The 12,271-nt window shown below is 39.6% G+C and overlaps 1 protein-coding gene across 1 annotated transcript; it reads left to right on the forward strand.

The window, feature by feature from the left end:
* The first annotated feature begins 489 nt into the window (after positions 1–489).
* TMEM175 (transmembrane protein 175) lies at positions 490–12,251 on the forward strand. Its single transcript, XM_009274641.1, has 9 exons — positions 490–523; positions 1,674–1,771; positions 3,785–3,836; positions 5,108–5,143; positions 6,327–6,410; positions 7,076–7,240; positions 8,576–8,654; positions 10,416–10,557; positions 11,117–12,251. The coding sequence occupies exons 2-9, from the start codon at positions 1,728–1,730 to the stop codon at positions 11,778–11,780; spliced, it is 1,266 nt and encodes a 421-aa protein (XP_009272916.1). The 5' UTR covers positions 490–523; positions 1,674–1,727; the 3' UTR covers positions 11,781–12,251.
* Positions 12,252–12,271: the final 20 nt, after the last annotated feature.

Here is a 12,271-nt window from a genome sequence, read left to right on the forward strand (position 1 = left end):
GTGGCGAGGCCGGGGGTGGGCTGACGCCGCGGGGAGGCCCGGCAGGGCGGCCGGCGTGAGGGAAAAACCCTGAGCAGCCGCGGCTTGTCCCGGGCTCAGCGGATTGCGCCCGTGCCCTGTCCCTGCGCTTCTCTGCCTGGCGAGCTGCCTCCCAGCCCGGCGCTTTGGAGGAGCCGTGTTGGCCTGTTCCCCCCAGCCCAGTTCCTGCAGCGCTACCGCGAAATGTCGGCGCCGGTCCCGCAGCCTGGGAGCCGTGTGCCGGCGAGCGCGGCGGGCCATCCCCGGGCAGCAGTGCACGGTCGCGGGGGGCGAGTAACAGCGTTGTCCCTGTGCGGCCGAAAAGTGATTCAGTCTATCGGAACTGCAGGCTGTTAGTAGCTACGTGATCCGGGAATATTTGCGGCCACCTGAAGTATTTTAGATTTTAATAAAGCTCTCGATAAGGAGAAGAATTCCATGTACTAATAACGTTTCGTTATTTCAGATTTTGCCTGTGGCTCACACAAAAATACATCCTGATCAGGTATCATACGTCTTTTGTTTTGTTGTTTCTCATGTCCTTGCAAGTACATGTAACATACTAATTTAGCACCTCCATTTCAAATTCCAGACTTTCAAAAAGCCCAAGCCATTAAGTAACGTTAAAGCCAACAGAAATTTCCCCTAGGGGGAGGAGCTGTTGAACTTGGGGTGAAAAACTTAAATACTGATTTAAGAATCCTACTGAATAAGATCTGTGTGATCTGCAGAAGTTGTGATATAAAGCCTGAATGACCTGTATATTGTAGGCCATAGACTTTATCCAGTTACTTTTGTGTGAAAAATGAATTGACCATCTGACCAAAACATCTTTCGGAAAGCATCTGCTCTTTTTGGCAATACGTGATCACTTAGAGAAGCCACTTACATAGTGCAAGCTGAATGCTGGTTTTAAAATCAGATTACTAATAAATGTAATCAGAATAAGCAAAGGTGGAAAAAGAAGGCTACAGAAAATAAACTAATTCTGAAAGAAACAGGATTGTTAGGAAACATAAATTAATCATTTGAGAAAGTTTACAGGGGTTTTTTTTATCATGATTTATTTTTCTGCTCTTAAAACCAGACCTAGACACAAATATTTTGTCTCATTTAGTTTAGGAAACTCAGGTATGATCCATAACATGGCAAATAAGCCGCATTAGTCTATTTAAGCCATTGTGGTGGTATATGCAAAATTTGCTAGGGTTAAGCCCTTCCCTTCTTCATTGTTAACAATCATCACATGAAAACCTGTGTGATGGTTCTACTCCAGAAGTCAGTACTAAGAAAATAAGAGGCATTTTGTGGCCAGCCCTCCTCTGAAACGCATTATCACAGTAACAGTGATGAGAGAGTGCATAAATGAATTACAACGTGAACAGAGCATTGGGAAGCCCTTTTACAGGTTGAAGAGATGTGTTGGTACATCATATGCCACTAACTACACATTTCAGCATACTTATAAGTGTCTAATAAACCAGTTCCTCTGCATGGTAGTAAAAAGATTGTTGGAAGAGAACTGTGTTCTTGGCAGGCATTTTTAAAAAATTATTTTTTGCATGTCCTCCCTCATTTGCAGATACTGCTAATAATTTCACAACATAACATTTAACTTTCCTTTCTCTGTCTCTGGGTGTCACTTTCTGTTTCAGAAACTAGGTGAAAGTGTTCAGCAACTTCTTCTAGCAAAAATTGCAGTCTACTTGATGACCTTCTTAATAGTCACAGTGGCATGGGCAGCTCATGTAAGGTAGGAACACAGTGTTTAACTCCAAAGTTAAAGAAAAACTTGTTTAAAAGGACAGGAGGTAACCATGTGTCTGATATATTTCTGTCTTGCTGATACATTTCTGAATTGTCTTTTGGTGGATAATATAAAAGATTCATTGTAAAGAAATGCTGCCCTAAGCAGTGAATAACTGTACTCTTACACCACTGACACAGTGATACAGAGAAAATCAAGCATCATATGTCTTTTAAATTAGTTACTCTTCATTTTACTTCATATTCTAGATAGAATTAAACTTCTAATTACGCTGAAAAAGTATGACTTTGTAACTTGTGTGCTGCACAAATAGAGGAACTGACATAGTACAGCTGGCCTAAAACTTGTCTCTCTCAGTCCTCAGCAGTCCTTCTCACAAAATCAATTGTAATGTTGGAGATGCTGCATTTTACAGAGCTGTGGACCCTGCCACCTGCCCATGTCTTGGTAGTTAAAAAGACATTGACATGCAGACATCATACTGGAACCAGGGCAGTTTTTGTTTGAATTTTGAAATTTATAAATGTTACTATATTCTTTCCTTAAGTAAGTGGATTGACTGCATTCTAATAGAGGTGTGCAGCCTGTAATTCAATACTTGAGGCTGATACTTCACACCAGTGCTTTTATCACATTGCTTTGCTTTGCTTGCATAAGTAAATGCTGAGGCATAGTCTTTGAGTAGTTTAGTTAGGGTTTTGCGGAGGGTGATTGGTTCTATTGATTCTAAGTGACACTTCCGTGGATCAGGAATTTCATTAACAAGGTGTGGGGCAGTTTGGAAGAAAAGCACATTTTCTTTGCGTAATGATAACTATGCTGTATCTTCAGGAGAAATAATTTTAGGCCTTAAAATTCTGAAAATATTGTGGCCTTAACAGCATGAACTTGCCTCTGTTTTCCCAAATAAAACTCAGAGAAAACCAGAATAATAGCTCTTCACAGTGGCATGTGAGACACAGAAAAATCTGAGACTCTGGATGGACTCTGAACATCTGGATCTGCTCTGGAAGATCTGTGCAGTGCTACTGCAGGGCTCAGATCCCTGCACAGTATTGCTTTGCCTGACAAGCTAAAAGTCAGTCTGGTGCCTATATTTTTATTTTGGCGTCAGAGTATCAAATGGACTTGTTCGTGTTCTTGCATGACCGGTGAACAGTGTCTGCTGGTGAAAGTCTGCCTTTGTTCATGCTTTGGAAGCATTTGCTTGAGCAATGAGCACAGGCTGTCAGTCTCCAGTTAGTTCTGGGCCTTGCCTGTGTTTAAGCAAATTGACAGCTAATGATAGTTGTCCTGTGGCTCCCAAGCCTTGTGCAGCTCGCTAGCAGTTTGCTGGCTGTCCTGTTCTGGGTGTGTCAGGTGGCAAAAGATAGAGGTGTTCTGGAACAAAACTGCTCTAGGAGAAAGCAAACCAATTGCCTGCCCCATGACTTGGCTGCATTTCATCCTATAGTGAAGTGGCAAGTCCTCCAGAGAGTCATCATCAACTCCTGCTCCCGAATCACCCCCTATCTTCCATTTTCCAAGCAATGATATCCATTTGTAGCTCCCTGCCTTGTTGGGTTTTTGATATGTGACTCAATGGGTCAGAACTGACATCTGGATCACTACTTAACAGGTGAATTGGCTCTTAACAATGGTGACATTTATTTCAAAGTAAATATATAATTCCAGGTGTAGAGGAAGGATAGAGTAGGAAAAAAAAAAAAGCCAGTTTGCTACGTCATATGCCGCTTGTCCTTCAAATAGAAATGAGGTTCTTAATAACTGCTCCATGATTGAACTTGACTGTTCATATCTCACTTTTCAAATTTTTCTAACAAATTACTTGATGTTTGAGCTAATGAGTTTTGGTATCACCTGGACTACTTGTATAAATTGTGAAGCAAAGGAAATCAGGTTCCCCTATAATATCATAAGTGTATAATTTTGTATACAGTGTTGTAAAACGTATTTTGGGAGCTCGCTTGTTCATGGTATCTTGCCTTGCCTTGACAGGTTGTTTCAGGTGATAGAGCTTATAGATGATGTCCTTGCTCTTCTAAATCTGGTGAGTCTTGTCAGACACGCTGGATGTTTAACTAGCAAGTACAGGTCACTTTTTCTTAAGTCTGTATCTACATATCCAAAAGTTTCTAATTTAAATAGCATAACTCTGCCAAATTTCCAAGTCAGGAAGATACAAAGAGCTTGAATTCCTCCTTGCCAAAGTGGCTGATTGATAACTAACTTGTTTATAACTTGCACATGTTTTACTGTAAGTGAAAAGAAGCTCTGCAACGGGTTAGTCTGAAGTTCATCTGAGGGAACTGAAGAGGCACCTATGGCAAAAGCTTTTGACTCTGTTCGTCTGTGTCCAGCGGAAGTATCTGTCCTCCAGGCTTAAGAAGATGAAATGCTATGTCTTTTGTAGCAAAAAATCTTAGTGGTAGGTTTGAATTACAGTTACATTTTCAGTCATTTCTCTGTTCAGGTTGCTCAGAAATTAATTCTGAAGCTTATTTGAAACAGAGGATTATATGCTTTTTCAAAAACTACCACTGAGAGACCAATCTCTGAATCAGTGTTTTGAGCTTTACGCTTGCCTAAATCTTATATCTTAAAAATTCTTCATTTATTTGAGTATGTTTTTTAACAAGCCACCCTGTAGTATCTTGGTTACTAACAGTTGTGATGGGATGCTGCAATGGTGAACATATTCTTGCTTTCAGCTGGAGCCTTGTATTTTGCTATATTGTTTGAAATTCTGTTCTCTGACAGTGTGCAACCACGCAATTTAATTTTGTTAATAAAAATACTGAGTTTAAACTCCATGAGATAACACTGCAGGAAATTGTGTTAGAGGACTGGTTTAAGGCATGTAATTCTTATCTAATGCAGCTTTCAAAGCAGTGCATTTCTTTGTGCTTGAGGTCGTTTTTTAAATTTGGCTTTTTTATGTATAAAATACTTGTGATCAGAGATTAATGGTTTTGACAAATCAGAAACACCTCTTTAGAAGGTGTGGTACTTTTGGCATTGCTACTTTAGAAAGAAGTCTGTTGAGAACCATGGCAAAACTTTTACCCGTGGTATTGGTAACAAAACTGTAGTGGTTTCTAAAAGAAGCCTGTACAGTTTGGATAGCAAACATGGAAGACGTGTGCAGAACTAGTCATTTGTTACAGTCAAAGCTCAGCAACTTCAGAAATGTGGGGTTTTTTTGTGACGCAAGCACAAGCATTTGATCTGTTTTCTTGCATTCTCTGGACACATCTTTAATGAGGGGATTGCTTGCTTTGTATTTTACCTAGTGTTTCAGTACGCTTTTTTCTTTTTTAGGCTTGTATGATGATCATAACTTTCTTGCCATACACAGTAAGTACTTTTCTAAAATCTGACATATGTTTCAATTACAGGTTTTTTTTCTTTTTTTATTTGGAAAGACTTTACCAAAGTATTCAGAAACCCAGGAAAGTGTTTCTGTAATATAAACCCCAAATCCATTGTAATAGTTAAGCCTTACTTTTTTAAAATTCATGAGGATATGTTATAACCTTCAATTACTGCATGTTATAGACCTGGCAGAAAATGGGTATTCTCGAAGGAAAATTATCATCGTGGAAAGTCATAGTTTCCCACGATTTCTTTTACAAAAGCAACTGTATTGAAAAATGTCAAAGTTGTCTGATGAAAATTCTGCATTTAGTAAGGGAACTAAAGCTGTGTTTCAGACTCCTCTTTAGATGACAGAATGTTTTCTTTTTGTAATCTAGACAGAGTTTTTTATATCACTTTTAACTTACTCAGCAAGGTTGATTCTGGCAGCCAATCATTCATTTTTTAAATCTGCAAATTTGATGTTCTGCACAATTTCTGATCAGATGACCTTTAGACCTAGCAAGAATATTTGCAGCTGAACACTGTATTAGCAGAACACAACAGTTGCTTAAAATGCATCTTGACTTTTATTGTATGTGTAGAACAGATTTGTATGACAGGCACCTGTTTCTCTGTGGATATATCTGTGTTATATATTAGTCTGCAAATAATAAGGCTGTGGTCAGTAGAACGATCTTTATCAGCAAGAGCACATACTTTTTACTTTGCCTTGAAGCTGAAATAATTTGGAAAGTTGCCAATGTTACCTTAATACTACTCCCTGCTTTTTTTTCCCCCTAATGAAGCTGCAGAAATTAATACAGAAGGGAGCCATGGAGGCAGAGAAATTAAAAGATTCAAAAAGTTATCTTAATATCAAGAATTTTCACAGCTATGAACATCTTGTCCACTGAAAACACTGTTAAACTTTATGCTCAGCTACAAGCCAGTCTAGTTAGTACGGAGACATGGGAGCAAAGCCATCTCTCCAGGTGCCTTTGGTTGGAATGCCTGCATGTATTCGCGGATAGAAATTGCATTTAGTGGAATTATGTTGAAATGCAAAGTATTATTTAGGTTTTTGAGTTTCAGTATTGAATGAAGAGTGCTTCTGTTTCTCTGTGGTTATTCCTACATTGCTGCTTAATTAAATATTTGATCTAGTTGCTTTTTTTTCTAGTTTTCCTTAATGGCCTCCTTTCCAGAGGTACCTTTTGGCATTTTCTTGTTCAGTGTCTGTGCTGTTGTCATTGGCCTTATACAGGTATTGGAGCTATCCATTTACATTTTCACTTTTAAATAGATTTTCTTGGGTGGAACTAAAATTATGTTTATTAACTATGGGTATAAACTGCTAAATGTCTTTTTTGTTTGTATAGCATTCTTTTTCAAAGTTGTGCCTGTTGTGATAATACAGTATCTGTATGTAAGATGAAAGTTTGCATTGCCACTGTCCTGTGAAGCTGATGTATGCAACTAAATGAGCTGATCTCAAAGTCCACAGTATAGTAGTTCCTTTCCCACTCTTTAAAAATGCCTTGGGGAAATAGCAATTGACTTTTCCTGCTGAGATTCTTACTGAGCCGTGCAGTGATGGCTAAGTGAACATGGGCTTTCAGCCTCAGTCCAATGGCACTGGTTTTCTCCTGGTGCAGTGCCTTGTCACTTTCTGTTCCTTATTGTGGAGGTCTTCATTCCTCTTCATATAAGATCTGTGGTCATGACAAGCTCTGCAGAGGAGACTAAAATCTTGTCCTGCAGTGTATTGTGAAATCTCAGAGTTTCTAAGACCAGCTCTCCATGTGGGAGTGAAGAATTAAGGTTAAGTGTTAAGTGTTTTGGAATTTGTCGATTTATAGTTTTACAGTTTTATATTTTAAATGCTGCATATACTTGTATGTAATAACTTCAGCAATGCTCTTCTTGCAGGCTGTGATAGTAGTATATGGATTCTATCACCCACACTTACTGAATCAACAGATACAGGTGTCTGAAAATCAGAATTTCTATAAACGTCATATCTTAAAGATTATCCTAAGAGGACCAATTTTATGCCTTTTAGCAGCCATCTTTTCTTTTTTCTTTATTCCTTTGGTAAGTTCTCCCAGTTAACCGAAAACTTTGATGGAGCAGTTTATATTAGTCATATTTAGGACTGTGTATTAAAAGAATGATGTCCATGTTAAATATGCAGACTTCCTCAGTTGCCAGTTCTGTAGTGGTGTAATCATGGCTGCTATTTTGCATTGAAGGTGTTCAATTCACAGATACCAATCTGTAATTTGATCCATGAGTTTGGATAGTTTTGAAAGAATATTCTGCTACAATATTTGCTTTAGTTGCTGTGCCTGTTGTTCTTTTTTTAATGCTTCTCTTAATTAGGTCTTCTAAACTGTAACTTAGCATCTTGCTCATCATAAGTAGGTGAGATAATGTGGAAGGTTGCATGAAATAAGCATCACATTGCACAAACTGAAGACAAGTGAATATAATTGCTGCACTAACTCAGGGTGTAAGAGCAAATAGAATAAGCAGATCAGTTAGCCAACCTGCATCTCAAAACAAATGTTTTTGGCTAAGGCCTGCCCTTACACAGCCTTTTTCTCTGCCATCTTTATTGAACGGCAGCGAGTTGCTCCTACTTATTAATAGCTTTTATCTTTCTCAGAACCCCCACTTGGAACTGAAGTCTAGTTTTTGGATGTATCCTGAGCTTCCCTTCCTCTGTCTTGTTCTTTAGGAAAAGGTAGATTTAACTGAATTTTGGGAAAGATTCCATGGGAATTAGCAGTGTTCAAATAATCCCCAAATTTGGGAGCAATCAGGTTGCTATTGATAAAAGGGACAGTTATGAGTCCAAACGTGAAAAGGCTTAATTTTAACTGAAAATATGTTTTCCTCTTACACCCTTACTTCCGTCTTCTCCCTCGCCTTGTTCACTAGTGTATTTTCTTTTAATATTAATAACAGTGAAATTAGTCTCCAAGTTGCTCCTGTGCTTAGATCTGTGCAAAGCCTGTGAACCACTTATGACCCACTAAGGTGTCTTTGGGACGCAAGTAGTAGAGTAATAGAATCATAGAATATCTCAAGTTGGAAGGGACCCATAAGGGTCACATGGGATAGTTCTCCAACTTCCAGAGAAGTCATTAGTGCATTTTTGTTAACAGAATTATTTCCCTTCTTGTTTTAGCTTGCTTCATTACTGGTACTAAATTAGCTATCAAAAAGCAGTATTAGGTTGCATATGCAATATTCAGGAGGTACATGTGCATTTCAGGTGAGCCTTTTCCATGTCATAAAGTCAAGAATTGTTTTTCACAATGTGATTATACCTAAAGATTGAGAGTAATAGTTTCATATTAAACTTGGAAGGTAATTTATATTTTGATAACTAAATTTAAACTGTGTTCATTTTCCTTTCCATAGTCTTACGTACTTCTTGGGCTCGTAATCATTTTTCCGCATCTCACTCAATTCATTACATGGTGTAAAACCAAGATTGTTGGTGAGTAGCAATATTCATAGGATTATGTTCAGATATGTTATTAGGTTGTCAACATGTTATCCAAACAGCCTGGAATGAAGTAATTTTAGTGCTATACTTCCATTTTCAGTCTTGGAGCATAGTGATTTTGGGGTTTATTGCTGTGCTTCCAAACAGTTTCTCCCTCGCTCCCTGGTTTCCCTCAATTTGTAACTAGATTTGTGTAAGACACAACACATTCAAAGATCATTTCTGAGTGCAAAACCTCTCTGGTTTGTCCTGAATATGCACGTGCATGCACATACACACAAGTACGTGAATGGTGGCTGCAGGCCATCTATCCCTTTTCCCTCCTAAAAAGGGAGCATGGGGATTGAAGAATATAGGAAGCAAACTCTATGCCTGTATCACTTTCTTCCCAGCAATACTGTATGGTCCCACATTTTCAAACTGGCAAGCAGAGCATCTATAAATCGAACTTTTTCGGGGTAGTTAACTGTTTAGGGTGTTACATCTCATTAATCTAACTGCTGTGGTCTAACGGTGTGCCTTCACACATGGCTTAAGTAGGCCTAAATCCATGCCTCCTTACCTCACGCTCCTTGCTTATGTTCTTTCTGCCCGCCTTGTGTCAGCACTAACAATTGCACAACCACACCGACAGCCAGAGCTGCTCTTAAATTCTGCTGAGAAGAAGGTTGCCAGTGCCAGAATAAAGGAGAAGGTGGTATTGTGCAACCTACTCAGCCAAAAGGTGGAGTGTCCCTCTTTGAGAGCCATATAAACTGACCACAAAAACACTGAACAGATCACATCTTTGGAATCGGCACTCCTGAGGCAAGTCAGAAGAATAACACCTTTGTGCTTCTGCTGCTGCTGTTCAGCCTAGCGCAAGTCCGTGTGCACTGCAAATGGGAGCATACGTTTGACTCCCCCGTGTGGCAGCAATAATAGGGAGGCAGAAATGCTCTGAAAAGGCTAAAGCCAGACTCTCGGAGCCAGAGAATAAACACATAGAAGTATTGCCTGTGCCTACTGCAATGGAGGCACTGCAGTTTGCCGTCAGGCCATGTCTGTGTACGTCTCACCCCATCAGATGGCTGACATAAATTACTGCTCTATTGGCTGAGTTGTGATTACACTTGCTTTTCATTCAGTTCCTTTCCTTACTTCCTCTGGAAGCTGCTTCTTCATCCAATCTATACTCCTGAAGTGGTGCAGCTTGGCTAGCTGGGCAGTTCAGAGTCCAGTCTTCAGGGATGTGTTTGACATTTCCTATAAAAGCTCCAGAGCCCCATCTTTTGACCAAAGACTAGATTATTTTAAAGCAGGCCATTTGATGTCCCAGGGCAGCCCCCATGCTCCTGTGAGGTTTTTCTCCCATGCAGTGTAAGTTCTCCACACTGTCTTAGAGGACCTACAGCTATTAGGGCTTCCCGAGGCACAGCATCTGATTTGTTTAGCTTAAATGTTTTGTTCAATTACAGCTTTGAGTCATTACTCACTTGGTGGAAGTGGTCAGCCATACAGTTTAAAGGACAGTGCTTTTTTGTCCCTGAAGCACTTGTTGTCCTGAAAGCAACATGAACTTCAGGGAGAGGCACAGCTGCCAAAAAAAGTGGAGTGACTGACCTGTGTGGATGAACAGCACCCTTCTTTCTACAGAAAGATTTTGGCAGGTGGGGAGAAAGAGAAAGGGAGGTCACAGTAGGTTGTTTAACTACCTTGTTTTATACTACCTGATTTTGTCTTTCATTAGTAAACACCTGGATTTGTTTCCAGGTCAGAGAGATGAAGAGGAGGCACACCATAGCTTAGAAACCTTCACTTTTTACCTCAGTGAGCCTCTGAGTAAGGAACGGGTGGAAGCATTCAGTGATGGAGTCTATGCTATTGTAGCAACCCTGCTCATTTTGGATATATGGTAAGGCTTTGTGTTGCCTCTTACACTTTGTGTTATTAAATATAACTTTAACTTTTGTCTATATGTAATATTTGAGGAAATAAAATTAACCAAACATTGTCTTTGACTTCTAAAACCTGCAGTGGTTACTTTAAGTATGATTTTTTTTTTGAAAGATACAGAACACAAAAGATAGTTCTAATGCCCACATTTCAGCAGTTGTGATCATCAGTCTATTTAATGTATGTTGGGGTGGGGAGTCTTGAAGAGCAAAGCTTCCTTTTTGCTTAGTCATGTTTTCAGATAAAAGGCTTTTATCAACAAAAGCTGTTTAGTCTCTGTGGCAACTTTGTTACATTAACCTAAAGGAATGCCAACTTACTTTCAGATTTCCTTTCAGATCTAATTTATTTGCAGAGCTGTTATTTGAAATGCTGTTTTTAAGTTACAAATTAGAGAACTACAAAGTGAATGCCTGTTGTCCCCTACTTGCTTAGAGTAAAGCAGCATCGTTCAGTGTTGCTCCAGGTGTGTTTTTATAACAGTAATATGCACAGTAAAGTAAGTTTTCTCTCCACAGTGAGGACAATGTCCCTGACCCCAGAGAAGTTGAGGAGAAGTTCCATGGCAGCCTTCTTGAAGCTTTAAGTGAATATGGCCCAAACTACCTTGCCTACTTTGGCTCATTTGTAACAATTGGTCTCCTGTGGTTTGTCCATCACTCACTTTTCCTTTATGTAACAAAAGCTACACGATTAATGGGACTGCTTAACATACTTTCATTGGCTTTCATTGGTGGGCTTCCGCTAGCTTACCAGCTGACCAGTGAATTTGCAGAGAGGTCTCACAATGAAATAGAAGCCATTCAGGTCAGCTGTGTTATCACTTTCTTTGCCAGCATATTTCAGTTTGCAATATGGACTACAGCCCTCCTCCATGAAAGGGAAACTTTGCATCCTTTTGCTAGATATGGTGGCAAGGAGCATGCCTTCATGTTTGCCAAGCTGGCTCTGTACCCATGTGTAAGCCTTGGGGCCTTCTTCCTAACATGCTTGTTAAGTGAATTTAGCACAGCAATTTTCCATCTTATGCAGATTGTAATCCCATTTGCTTTTCTTGCCTTGCGCATTTTTGTTAGAATTTCTTTAACTGTCATAAAGTCCGTGATGTCTCTCTCCAGACGGAAGGTTGTATTGTTAGAAGAAGAGGAGGCATGTTTGTCTCCTACTGCAACACTGTCCTAAACTTCTGTGCAGTGCATGTGAAGTTGTAACATTAACTTCAGTGCTTCTAACTCACATTATCTTCATGTGTGGATTATATTGTTCTAAACCAAAGACTGTGCTGGCCATAACTGGGGCGTATTTAAGTTTTAGCTGGTCATGCTTGAGATCCTTTCTCCAAAACCTGTAATTGAAAACATTGGGTAAATAGGGGATACGAAGAAAAGCATGTTCCCCTTCCTTTAGAGTTACCCTTTTGGAAAAAAATGCTGCTTGACGTGTAACTGCAGTGATGATTGATTAAGAAGTGCACAAACAGATGCACAGCAAAATGCCCTTTTTTCTGACAGCCGCTACAGCAGCCAAACACAGGTATAGAAGCTGGTTGTGCTGCGCTAAGATAGCAAGTGAGGCTTGGAAGACATGGCGACCTCTGGATTTCTGGATGGTGCATCATGGTGGAACGTTTGTGCATACAGGTTACTGGTCTCTTTTTTTTTTTTTTTTTTTTT

Source organism: Aptenodytes forsteri, unplaced genomic scaffold (genome assembly GCF_000699145.1).
Source record: "Aptenodytes forsteri isolate BGI_AS27 unplaced genomic scaffold, ASM69914v1 Scaffold224, whole genome shotgun sequence".
Classification (NCBI taxonomy): Eukaryota; Metazoa; Chordata; class Aves; order Sphenisciformes; family Spheniscidae; genus Aptenodytes; species Aptenodytes forsteri.